The sequence below is a fragment of the Lissotriton helveticus genome, chromosome 3_1, assembly GCF_964261635.1.
Source record: "Lissotriton helveticus chromosome 3_1, aLisHel1.1, whole genome shotgun sequence".
NCBI classification, from domain to species: Eukaryota; Metazoa; Chordata; class Amphibia; order Caudata; family Salamandridae; genus Lissotriton; species Lissotriton helveticus.
The window spans coordinates 50,656,015-50,668,378 of NC_136061.1; the positions used below are offsets into that span (position 1 = coordinate 50,656,015).

Below are 12,364 nucleotides of genomic sequence, written 5' to 3' on the forward strand. Positions count from 1 at the left end.
TTCGCAAGATAGGTAAAGGTTGTGACCTTTCAACCACCAATCTTATGTACTCCTCTACTTTCTCCACTCCAACTCTTTTTGGATGTTGCAGGCCACGCATGTCGAGAGAGATAATCTACTGCATTCTGAGTCCTGAGCCAGTACTCCACAGAAAACCGGTGCCCCTGGAGTTAGAGAAGTCACTTCTCAATTTACAGAGGTGGCATGGAGGAGGATCCTGTTAAGAGAGAAAGAAGTGGTTTGTGGTCAGTGTGCACCACTAACAGCTGCCCATAGAGATATATGTGGAAATGTCTGCAGCCCAAATGGATTGCGATGGCCTCCTTCTCACCCTCTGAGTACCGTTGCTCCATGCCCGTTAACTAGCATAAACTATGGGAGCCCTGTTGGACATGGCCCTTCTTAGGGGATATCCCCAAACTTTTCTTTTTCCTCCTGGTTTTTGGTGAATCTTTTTTCATGGTCTTAGTGCTCTGATGGTTTAAACATGCCACAGCTGGACGTTGCATGCCTGTTTTTATGCATGTGCACTTATGATGTTTTTAAACAGGTCTCCAGCCTTCCATTGCAGACCTCTGTGTGTGCCCTTGTACTCATGGTGTTTAAAAACTTGTCTCAAAGTTGCATTGCAGGCTTGTGTGTGTACAATTGCACCTATGCCCATGTTGGCCTTTCTAATCCTCTGGCCACTTCTGAGGGGATCTTGCACTGGAGCACTCCTAGGTTAAGTCTTAAGGGGTGAAGCAGATGGTAGGTGAAAGGTAGGGCAGGTACACATGTGTGTTCCCAGCCCAGGTAAAGAAGTATACTAATGTATTTTTAAAGTTCCTATGAGATTTATTCTTCCCATATGTTAAATGCAAAGCATTGAAATTATTCTTACATCAAGCTGCAGTTCCACTGGTCGTCCCTAGATGTCCCTCACGAGTCAAATGCAAAGCATTGAAATTATTCTTACATCAAGCTGCAGTTCCACTGGTCGTCCCTAGATGTCCCTCACAAGTCAAATGCAAAAACATTGAAACCCTTTCATCAAGCATTTGCATTTGCCTCGTGTGAGGGACATCTAGTAACCACCAGTTGAACTGCAGCTCTTTGTAGAATTCTTTTGATATTGTATACTATATAATATTCACTGCCCACTGCGAATCTCATCCCATAATGTTTTGCAGGGCCTTTGGTTGGGAATGTTTTTTGCCAATAACTGTGTTTGGGTTTTTCTTAAGAGGATGGGACCACAACTAAATCGTTCAATAAGATGTGCTTTTTTGTTGTCAAGGCATCTGTTTGGTACTCTCCCTAGGTTAGGGAGGATCCCAAAATCATCACATCTCCCACTGCTTGCTAATTTTTCAGTTTCACCATTGTGAAAGTACTATATGCGCTTTAGCATATAAAGATAGAAATACTTATTTTTTCATATCTGGTCTTGTACAGGAAGCTTTTTGCAATTTTTACACAGTACAGACAAGTATACAATGTCATCAACTACGCTACGCAAACTACATGTACTACGCGAAGTTTAAAGTATACTACACGACTAGGCCCAGGCTTAATTGTTCATACCCCGAAGTCCCACCACACACTCCGAATTGCCATCCTGGAACACTTCCACAATGCTGGATATCCAAATGCTGAGGCTCTTGTACCTTCTGAGACCTATCTATATAGAAAATGTGGTGATTGGTCTGGATTCAGGCACCAACATAAGTTAATGACACCCAGCCATTAGGTCCATTTTTGAGAACCATTTTGATCCCATTACCTATGCCACAATATAATTCACCGTGGGGCACAATTGTCTCTCAAGACTTATTGCCATGTTGGATAGGGTTATATCTACGCAAATTCTTTCTTCTCCAGGTTGCTTGGGTTACCTAGCCAGCACTATAGGGGACACACAAGGTGTGGGCCTCACCACTTTCTGAATGATATCTGCTTGTTAAAGTTTCAGTAGTTCTTCCACCTTGGGTCGTAGGTGAAAGAACACCCACCAATGACGCAGGGCAACGGGTTGGATTGGCTCATGATTGTGGAGGTCTAATAATCGATCCTTGAGGCATCCAATGCTATTAAACAGAGGTTCAAACTCATCCAGCCATACTTCTACATTGGTGGAGTGCCCACTGTATGCAAATGATACTTGCTGGTGGTCTTCTGCGGTCTGCATCTGAGTAACTTCCCAGTGCTTCATGACTCTCAGATGGTAGCTTCGTCAGATGGTGAAGATGGGCAGAGATAAAGCACAGTACAGGTGAGCCCCACAAGTGCCATGCAGCCAGGCGTGGCCACAGTTAACCCTGGGCAATGAACTCCGCTCTGAGATTTTTTAACTAGGCATTCCATTAAAAACACGAAATTCAGGCAAAAACTCTGTTCTTCCACGTAGCGGAGGCAGCTACTAAACTGCACCCTCAAATGCTTTGATAAAGCAACTTTACATGCTAAAAAGCTCACAAAAGTGAACTTTGAAAATTAACAATATCAGGCAATGAGAGAGGTGATGATTTTGGGGTCCCCTCTAACCTAAGGGGAGGACCAAGCAGATGCCTTGAACAAAAAGAGTATATTATGCTGAACGATTCAGGGGTGGTCCAATCCTCTTAGGACCACCCCAAGCACAGTTATGGGCAAAACTACAATCCCAACCAAAGGCCCTGCAAAGCATTATGGGACGAGATTAGCAGTGGGTAGTGAATATTATTATATCCAGTATCAAAATAATTCTACAAAGAGCTGTAGTTCAACTAGTGGTTATTAGGTCTCCCGCACAAGTCAAATGCAAGAGCATTGAAATGATTACATCAAGCTGCAGTTAAACTAGTCGTTGCTAGGTGTCCCTCAAGTCAAATGCTTTGCATTTTGCTGGCAGAGCAGAGTCAGGTGTGGTATCTTCCTGGGGCTGATGAGGTTGGCCAGAATGTAAGGACATGGTAAAACTCTCCTACATCGATGTCAGTGAACTCAACATTGTCCATGATTGTATGTGGACAAGGAGAACTGGAAAAATAAAGCTGCCACCAGCCCCTTCAGTGTCTGCCTCTGGGGCCAATCACACACTGTGTGGTCACAGTGGTTCAGGTGCTTTGCCAGAAAACAATAAGTAAAGTGCTGTCCCCAGATCTATGTGAGGGCTCCGTCTTGATTGTTAATTTTTCTCATGACAAGGTGATGATAGAAGACCACTCACAGAGCTCGTCTAACTTGAGGTGAGTCCCAGGCCCCTGTGCTGCCTAATTGGAGAGTTTATGATGTGTGAAGTGATTAATATTAATAAAAGTAAAGGAGACAATGAGATGCCAGTGTATTGTGCAACAGAGCACGCTCTCTAAGCAGTACAGCACACTCACTGCCAGCGCACTCACTGATTAAATGCAGCTCTTCCAACAGCGTGTCTTGTGGGATGGTTCCTGGTTGATAAGGACACCAGTACTAAAATGCGTTTGTCGAACCCCTGATGAGTGGTATTTGGCAGGGCTGCATCCTCCCTACAAAAAGTTGGAAAACTGCTCAGTGTGGGACTTTCTCTGGACTTAGAGGTCACCTGTGAAGGTATCATGTACCCATCAGAGCCAGTTGTGTGTAAGTAAATGTAAATGTAAATGTGGGTTTACTTGTAAAGCGCACTGCGACTCCATGGAGTATCCTGGCGCTGAAGACCGCTGGGGAACCCGTCCTGGTTTTCCCTGTGAGATGGTCCCTTTCTGGGTATCTCCAAGGTGAAACCAGGCATCCCCGGCGTCTGTGGGGGGCTGTTGTAGAGATGAGGCAAGCTTAATGCCCAGAGTTGCAGAGTGTGTTCCCTGGTTAGAGTAGGCACCGAGGCGAGAATTATCGAGTCCGTTTTGACCCTGGTCCACGACCCTGCCGCGTCGGGAATTGAACCCTGGTCCCAGGCCGTTCTCTGCTTACGGGTCTGCCGCCTCTAACCAGTGAGCCACACCACTCCACTAAGTCATGTTTTCATGTGTTTTTTCTCAGGTACGGCCGGCGCACGACTCTCCTGGTGTGCTCTGTGCTCACACTGGTGTTCGAGATGGTCGCCACAGCATCTGTCAATTATCCCATGTTTGCCGTCTTCCGGGCTCTTTCAGGGATGTCAATTTCTGCAGTTCCCATCATCTCAACCGCATTATGTAAGTAAGGCTTTGACTGGCAGGAGAGTCTTTTCATCCTTTACATGTAATTGTATTACTCAGACTCAGCCCACCTTGTCCCAGGGTTGTAAATCAAAATCTCGAGTAGAAAATATTGTGGGGCCAAACTTCTGAGATCTAAATATCAAGCACAATATATCAAAAAAGTAAGTGCACATACTTAAGTATAGATTCACTATGGTCAACTCCAATTCTACATTCCTGGCAGATATATATTTATCATGAAGGTACACACGTGGGAGTAAGTAAAGTCAACCTATACTTACATGAGAGAGAGAAACTTGTTTATTTAGACCTTGGTCTTTTAAACAGTACAGAACACACACAATCAGGATCAAAAAAGTACGAACAGACAAAATTCTACAACATCTTAAATAGATAAAATTCAATGCTTGTTATTGAAAAGTTAAAAGAGGGTGGCGTCCTCAGAAACGCAACATACAATGCACCCTATTTTTACAGAAATCTCATAATCGCTAAAAGAATAAAATTGAAAATTTGCATTTTATAAAAATTTTAAGATGACTTGAAAAAAAAAATAAAAAAAAATCAGTGCCCCGCCTTCGAAATCTCCCTTCCAAATTCTTTTAAACCCTTCAAAAATGTACCCAGTCCAATTGCGATTTCTAACGTGGGCATATCGGTAAGTAGGCAGATCGCCTGGGCACGTGAGGTTATTTTATGTGATAGGAATATAGGACGTAAAAATAATTTCCTTATATCGTGTACAAATAAGCAATCAAGTAAAATATGCAGCATATCATGTCTTAGGCCACGCCCACAGTTACAGTTACCTTCTGGGCCAATCAGTGCAGACTTTAATTTTCCAGACATAAACATAGTTACCTTGACAATGGCTTGATACTTTCTGGTTAATATTCTGGTGGAATACCATGCCCCAATCCTTCCGTAATTTAGATGAGTCCACCCACCTTGATATAGCCACCTGCTGCCCATTCCCATAGATTTCTAGATTACGTGTATTCTATGCTCTAAAACTTACCAGTGGCCAACAGCAGGGATGCAGCAACTGAAGAAGAAATTTAAAGTCAGGACTAAACATAAGTAATCTGATCATTCAAGGGCAAACATATAAACAAATCTTCGACAGGTGGTCAAAAACCTGGGAATATGGGTTGATTCTGCCCTTAATTTCCAGGCCAAAACTAAAAAAGTAGCTGGGACCTGTTTTGATCTCCTGTGAGGGCTCAAACTACTGCTGGGCTTCTTTGATCCCACAGTTCGCCAAGTCATCACCCAGGCCTCTATTCTATCTAGGCTGGACTATGCCAGTTCACTTTACCTGGGGGCTAATAAGGCTGAATTCTTACATCTGAAAAGGGCTCAAAATGCATCTGCCAGAACCCTACTTCACCTCCCAAGAATCTGCCCAATGACCAACGCCATCGACAGACTCCATTGGCTGCCGGTGGTGAAACGTATTGAATTTAAGTCTCTCTACTTTGCCCACAAAATCATATATTTCTGTTCCCCAGATATTCTCACAATACTGCTCTCAACCTACACACTTGTTCGTCAACTACGATCCTTGAGCAAGCATCTGGCTATTGTTCCTCGGGAGAGGAAAGAGTGAGCAGGAGGACGCTCCCTGCGCATCCTGACTGAGAAACTCTGGAACTCTCTCCCGGTTCATATTCATGGCATCAATAACCACACCTCATTTCGTAAAGCTATCAAAACTCATCTCTTCCCTATGCTAGGCCTTGCTCTTCTCTTTCGGTCTCATCCTAATAATCTGCTACAGTCAGCGATGGGACGCCCCTTTGCTGGGGCAGCTGTGCGCTCTACAAAACTTATAACATACAACATAATAACAGCACCAAAACGACAAGATAACAACTGAAACCCTGAGAAAGATGTGATTGAAGGGGGCTCTCACCTAGAACATATAGGGCCATATTATCAAGAACGGTGCAAACATTATTGCCGCTTTACTGGCAGGAAACTGCAGCTAAAGTGGCGATAAGGGGTTTGATGATATGCCCTAGGGAATTCCAGTAGAAGCCCGGGTTCTGGTGTCAAGGACATCAAACCTGGGCTTCTATTGGATTTCTTTAGGACATATTATCAAGCCCGTGATCGCTGCTTTAATGGCACTTTCCTGCTGGTAAAGCAGGAATAATGTTTGCGCGGTCTTGATAATATGGCCCATAGAATTATAGATGAGTGTGAGTGAACTGTCATATATAGAATACTAAGTACCCAGAAGTAAAAAAAAGAGAGGGGAGTGGACCAACTCCTAAATTCATTTTTCAAAACTGTGAAACCTACTCCTCCCATAGGTTAACATTAGGGATTCCTTGTTACATCTAATGAGCTGTAAGTCCCAATTTGAAGGAGATAAAGCTGTCATGTTTAGTACCATTGAATTTGTAATGAAGAATCCACTTAACTGGTAACGTTTAATTTATCATTGCAATTTTAAAAATGCCACTTTTATAAATATAAAAGTAAAACAACAATAGGTGGATCCGAGATTTAAACATGTTTTAACTTTTTCATGAAGATCATTTTACTTAATAAACCTGACCTCTGATTCTTTTTTACACATGACTACATCACTTTACAAGCTTCAATATCATTTAAAAGAAGAGAGTGATACCAACAATCAAATCTGAGATGCGCAAATTCTTAAAAACCTTGTGCTCAATCTAAATATAACACACAAATATTAATGCATAATTAGAGTGACAAGGAAAAACATGTGATATTCAATGTTCAATCAGTGCTATTTCATTAACAGACACTCTGGGTACACAGTATGGTGGTCCAGACTCATTTAATATGGACTTGAAGAGCACATTTCTCAAGAAAGTAATTATACTCCTCCATATTGATGTGCGTTGTGCACGGATACCCCATTATTCATGGGTTCCCCTCAGGTCAAGGGCTGGGTGAATTCTATTTGGAACAACAGGAAGGTTTTTAAACAGTTGAAGTTGGGTGCACTGCCAGTTTATACGCATTTATTTCTGCTCCTTAAAAGTCTATGGTGCTTCACGGCGAGTGGACAAACCTAAACCACTCTCTGGAGTAGAGCAAACTACTGCTAATTGCTTTGTGGATTGCCGAAGCACTCACATATGAGTAATCAATGTCCAGTTACAATTTAACAAATTTACAAACACCAAGTATGACAGAAGTGACAAGATATCCAAAAGATGAGTGAATCTTGGAGTCTTTAATGAAGATTACAGCCAGCCGACACGTGTTTCATCGCCTTCGCGATTCATCAGGGCTAGAAGGCCGTATCGATGTCGGAAGGTCGCTCAGCTGGTGATAATTCCGACCCAGCCGGGCCCGTGACTAATACTACTGGCGGTGGTTCGTCCAGCAGTGATCAATATTTCTGTATATTAATATACAAACTAATGTGCTCGGAGGTGACCCGATATACTTGTTCCGGTTTGAGGTTGTCGATATCAAAAGATATTACTATTTCCTTTTATTTCACGGATACCTGTTGCGGTTCCAAAATTGTGGTGTGTTTCATGCCGTGTTCGGCGTCCTCTGCGAGTGTGGCGGGTTCACCTCCTTCGCGCTCAGTTCCTGTTTGGCTCTGGGTGAATTCTATAACAACCAAAAATAATTTGTATTTGACTCAGACAGTTTTTTAAAAGAAAGGGTCAATTTTCATCCAAGTGAAATCCAGAGTTTCTGAAGGCGAGACTTTATTCAATGCAGATTTATTCACACAGCGGTGCGTCGACAGCTTTGCAGCAATTCAATCCTCTTTTGATGCTAAAGTAGGAAGGAGTCCTTTCAGATAGACATGCTGTCTGCAAGTATCTGCAAAGTTTGAATAAACCTACAAACAAGGAAATATTTTCTTCCAGTCCATATTAAATGAGTCTGGACCCCCATACGATTTTGAACACTGAATATCACATGTTTTTCCTTGTCACTCTAATTATGCTTTAATATTTGTATGTTATCTTTAGATTGAGCAGAAGGTTTTTAAGAATTTTGGCATCTCAGAAGTGATAATTGGTATCACTCTCTTTTTTTAAAATGGTAATGAAGCTTAAAAGGTGATGTATCAATGTGTACAAAAGAATCAAAGGTCATGTTTATTGAGTAAAATGATCTTTATGAAAAAGTCACCTGTGATGGCTGTGGTTCCTAATGGGTCACAAAGTGTTAACTACCTCATTCATATTCATGAGATAATTTAATTTGTGTCCTACTAGGAAATGCTAAATTACATTTAACACTTCAATACGTTAGGAATTGTAATTTGCAAATTGCGACTTAGGAAGAATCGCAATTTGGAGATCACAATGCCTAATGTTGGTATACAACCGTTACCACGCATCTTTTACCACGAAGTACTGTTACAACGAAACCATTACAACGCAAGGGTATTTACAACGCATGTATTTACAACGCATTACACTACAACGCAGCTACTATTACAACGCATACCATTACAACGTAAGTATAGGTACGTTTATCTTTTTTTAAAGACATTTATTAGGGGTATTGGGTTTTGGGGTACAGGGGTATTTTTAGGTTTCAGGGTTGGGTTTGGGTTTTGGGGTACAGGGGTATTTTTAGGTTTCAGGGCTGGGTTTGGGTTTTGGGGTACAGGGGTATTTTTAGGTTTCAGGGTTGGGTTTGGGTTTTGGGGTACAGGGGTATTTTTAGGTTTCAGGGCTGGGTTTGGGTTTTGGGGTACAGGGGTATTTTTAGGTTTCAGGGTTGGGTTTGGGTTTTGGGGTACAGGTGTATTTTTAGGTTTCAGGGTTGGGTTTGGGTTTTGGGGTACAGGGGTATTTTTAGGTTTCAGGGTTGGGTTTGGGTTTTGGGGTACAGGGGTATTTTTAGGTTTCAGGGTTGGGTTTGGGTTTTGGGGTACAGGGGTATTTTTAGGTTTCAGGGCTGGGTTTGGGTTTTGGGGTACAGGGGTATTTTTAGGTTTCAGGGCTGGGTTTGGGTTTTGGGGTACAGGGTTATTTTTAGGTTTCAGGGTTGGATTTGGGTTTTGGGGTACAGGGGTATTTTTAGGTTTTAGGGATGGGTTTGGGTTTTGGGGTACAGGGGTATTTTTAGGTTTTAGGGATGGGTTTGGGTTTTGGGGTACAGGGGTATTTTTAACATATATATTTACAAATTAATAAATAAAAATTAATATAATTAATTAAAATATTTAATATTAAAATAATAATTTATTAATAAAAAAAAATATAACTAATGATTACATTATTTTAACATATTATATACTTACCTATACTTACGTTGTAATGGTATGCGTTGTAATAGTACCTGCGTTGTAATGTATTGCGTTGTAAAGGTATTCGTGGTAAAGAGACCTGCGTTGTAAAAATTGCGTGGTAATGGTCTGCGTGCTAAAAGTATGCGTGCTAACATCATATATCCCCTAATGTTAGTACCTTTGTCCTCTGGTTCTTTTGTGGGAACCTGAGATAGGCTATAAATCATGACCAGGGCTCATTTGTCAATATAGCTTGTGGTAAACCAAGTTCCTTGGGCCAGATGGTCGTAGCATGATAGTTCTATTCACTGCATGTTAGGATCTCTGTTTTGGGTGAGTTAAGTTTAAGGTGAATGTTCAGCCAGCATTGGTTGACTACTCGCAGGCAGTGGTTTTGTCCTCCGGTGTCTAGCTCGTTCACGATTCTCAGATTTGAGTTGATCTGAGGTGAAGGGTGGAACTCAAAGCAGATCCATTGCCTCTTTAAGACTAAAATACCTTTTGTAAAAGGATGATTTTTAAGTTGTTACTGGGGTTTGTATTGTGGAGATGTGCTGTGTGACATAATAGTTTAGAAGAAGGTGGGCAGACCAGATGGGCAAGGCCCCCACCCCAGTAGCGAAGGTGAAAAACCTGGGGATGCTGATCGATGATCAACTTACCTTTCGTCCCCAGGTCAGTGCTTTATCCTCCTCGGTGGCTTACCTGCTTAAATCCATCCACAAGATTCTTCCATTTATCCCTGACAGTGACAGGAAAACAGTGGTCACAACGCTGGTCATGACAAAGTTGGATTACTGCAATGGGTTATTTCTTGGTGCCCAACAGGGGGTACTTATCAAATTGCAGGTACTACAAAATGCGGCTGCAAGGCTTATTTTGGGGATCCCCAAATTTGTTTCCGTGTCTCAGGAGCTGGTCAAGTTGCACTGGCTTCCAATGCGAAAGAGAATTCTCTTTAAAGCCCTATGCCTAGTATTTAAGGCCTTACAAGGCAAGGGACCTTTATTGTTTCGGCGACACTTTTATTGGTACCGTCCGATGAGAAATCTTAGATCAGCTGACATGGGCTTGATCGTGATGCCTCGTTTTAAGAGGGCACGGTGGGGAGGCAGAAGCTTTGTGCTGGGCGCAGCCAAAGCTTGGAATACTCTGCCCCACGCCCTCAGAGAACTGACGGACCTTATGGCTTTTAGAAAAGCATTAAAGACATGGTTGTTTACCATCTGATTCCCGAACCTGCCTCTATTTCAGGAGTAACACTTAGCGCCAGGACACCTACGGGTAACAGAACGCTGTACAAATGCCAAAAAATAAAAAAATAAAATAAACATAAAGATTATGGTCTAAACGAAGTACAAAATGACAAAAGTGGCTACAATACAGATGAGTGCTGGGAAAATGATAACAAATAATGCCCCTTCGTGGTGAAAAGGTCTTGGGAATTGTATTATCCCTTGATACAGATGTGAGTTCTTATGCATGAAGATGATCAACTGCAAACCAGATCTAATCAGTTTGTATTGTCTTGCAGCTGTGGAGTGGGTGGAGGTGAAGCACCGCTCCATGTCCTGGTGCGCGTGCAGCATTTTTTGGCCTCTTGGAATTATGCTCCTGTCCCTAGTGGCATACCTGATCCGGGACTGGCGGTGGCTTCTCATTGCAGCCACTTCCCCCTATATTTTCATCATTATCAGCATATGGTGAGTGGAGTGGAATACTGATCTGTGTTTGGCAGTCACTACGCTGTCCAAGAGTTTGATCCCATGCATGGCTCTACTGGTGCATCACGGTGCATGCTCGCACTTGCTCTACTACTGTCTTTCTCTATCTCTTTTTAATAGTGGGGTACAAGACAGAGCTCTGCCAAGGTATCCAGTGCCCGGTATGTCAATCATGGTGTGCTGCAGAATTGCTGCAGAATGTGCAAACTGCGCCTAGAGCGCTGCGAAGGCTGATAAGTGATACTGTAAATCAGCCAAACTATGAGAACTGACCGTGCACCCATCCAGCGCCTTGAAGCCGGTATGTGGAGTCTGAGCTTAAACACAGCCAGTGGACTGTCGTGAATTCTCGACTCACCTTCTCTCACAGGGGGGGTTTGGGGTTCCTCAAGTCCTCACCTGGTCCCTGGCGGTGACAAAGAACAGAAGAGGCAACAGAGGGGGAGAGGCTAGAGGGGAGAGTGCAGTCGACGCTGGCTCTTATAGGGGCCGCTGGCAGAAGAACAGGGCATCTGGGCGTGGCCAAAGTAGGCTCTCAGGCTGGCGGGGTGACCCTTGATTAGGTGGAGGGGGAAAGACTCTGAGTGATTGGCCATCTCTATGTGGAGAGAATGTGGTTTAACGGCCAGAGCTGCAGACTTTGCAACTGGTAAATCAGGTGTCAGGTTCTAAGTCTCAGCGTCCACTCGACATACTGTGATCCTTGGCAAGTCACTTCATCTCCCCGCGTGCCCACAAAAAAAGCAAGCATTTGCAACGCAACAGGTCTACCATTTACGCGAGTTTGAGCTAATGTTATTATAATGCCTTTCATTTATGTTTTGGTTTTTAAAACATAAATAAAAGGCTTTGTTACAATGCCAATTGCTAAAAAACTCGCGTAAATCCAAGACGTATTGCATTGCAGATGCTTGTTTTTCTTTGAAATGGAAAAGATTTTAGAATATGCAATTAAAAGGTTGGTTTCTGGTTAGGGGGGTTATAATGTTTCCTTTGTAAAACAAGACTGCGCATTATTCACAGATGGATCGTCCATAAGTGCACCCAAGCAGTCCGCGGATAAGCGGAGGGGTCATCCACGCCAAAGAGCAGTGGCCTTGCGCCAGAGATTCTGAAAACCTGAGCTTTTGGAGTGTTTGGTATTTTATATTTTACAGTGTATTAAAGTACTTCTCTTTTTAAAAGACAAGCCCTGTCTGGACAAGTTACTGCACTTTTAGGTTTCGTTGAGTGCTGAGCTCGTTGAC

At 42.8% G+C, this 12,364-nt stretch overlaps 1 protein-coding gene across 1 annotated transcript in view; it reads left to right on the plus strand.

The window, feature by feature from the left end:
- Positions 1 to 12,364, plus strand: part of LOC144824397 (solute carrier family 22 member 7-like) — a 327,454-nt gene that overhangs the window by 90,999 nt on the left and 224,091 nt on the right. Inside the window, exon 3 of the mRNA XM_078683505.1 lies at positions 3,982 to 4,136. Coding sequence (XP_078539631.1) covers positions 4,037 to 4,136 — 100 coding nt within the window. The 5' untranslated portion in view covers positions 3,982 to 4,036. The remainder of the gene's footprint in view (positions 1 to 3,981; positions 4,137 to 12,364) is intronic.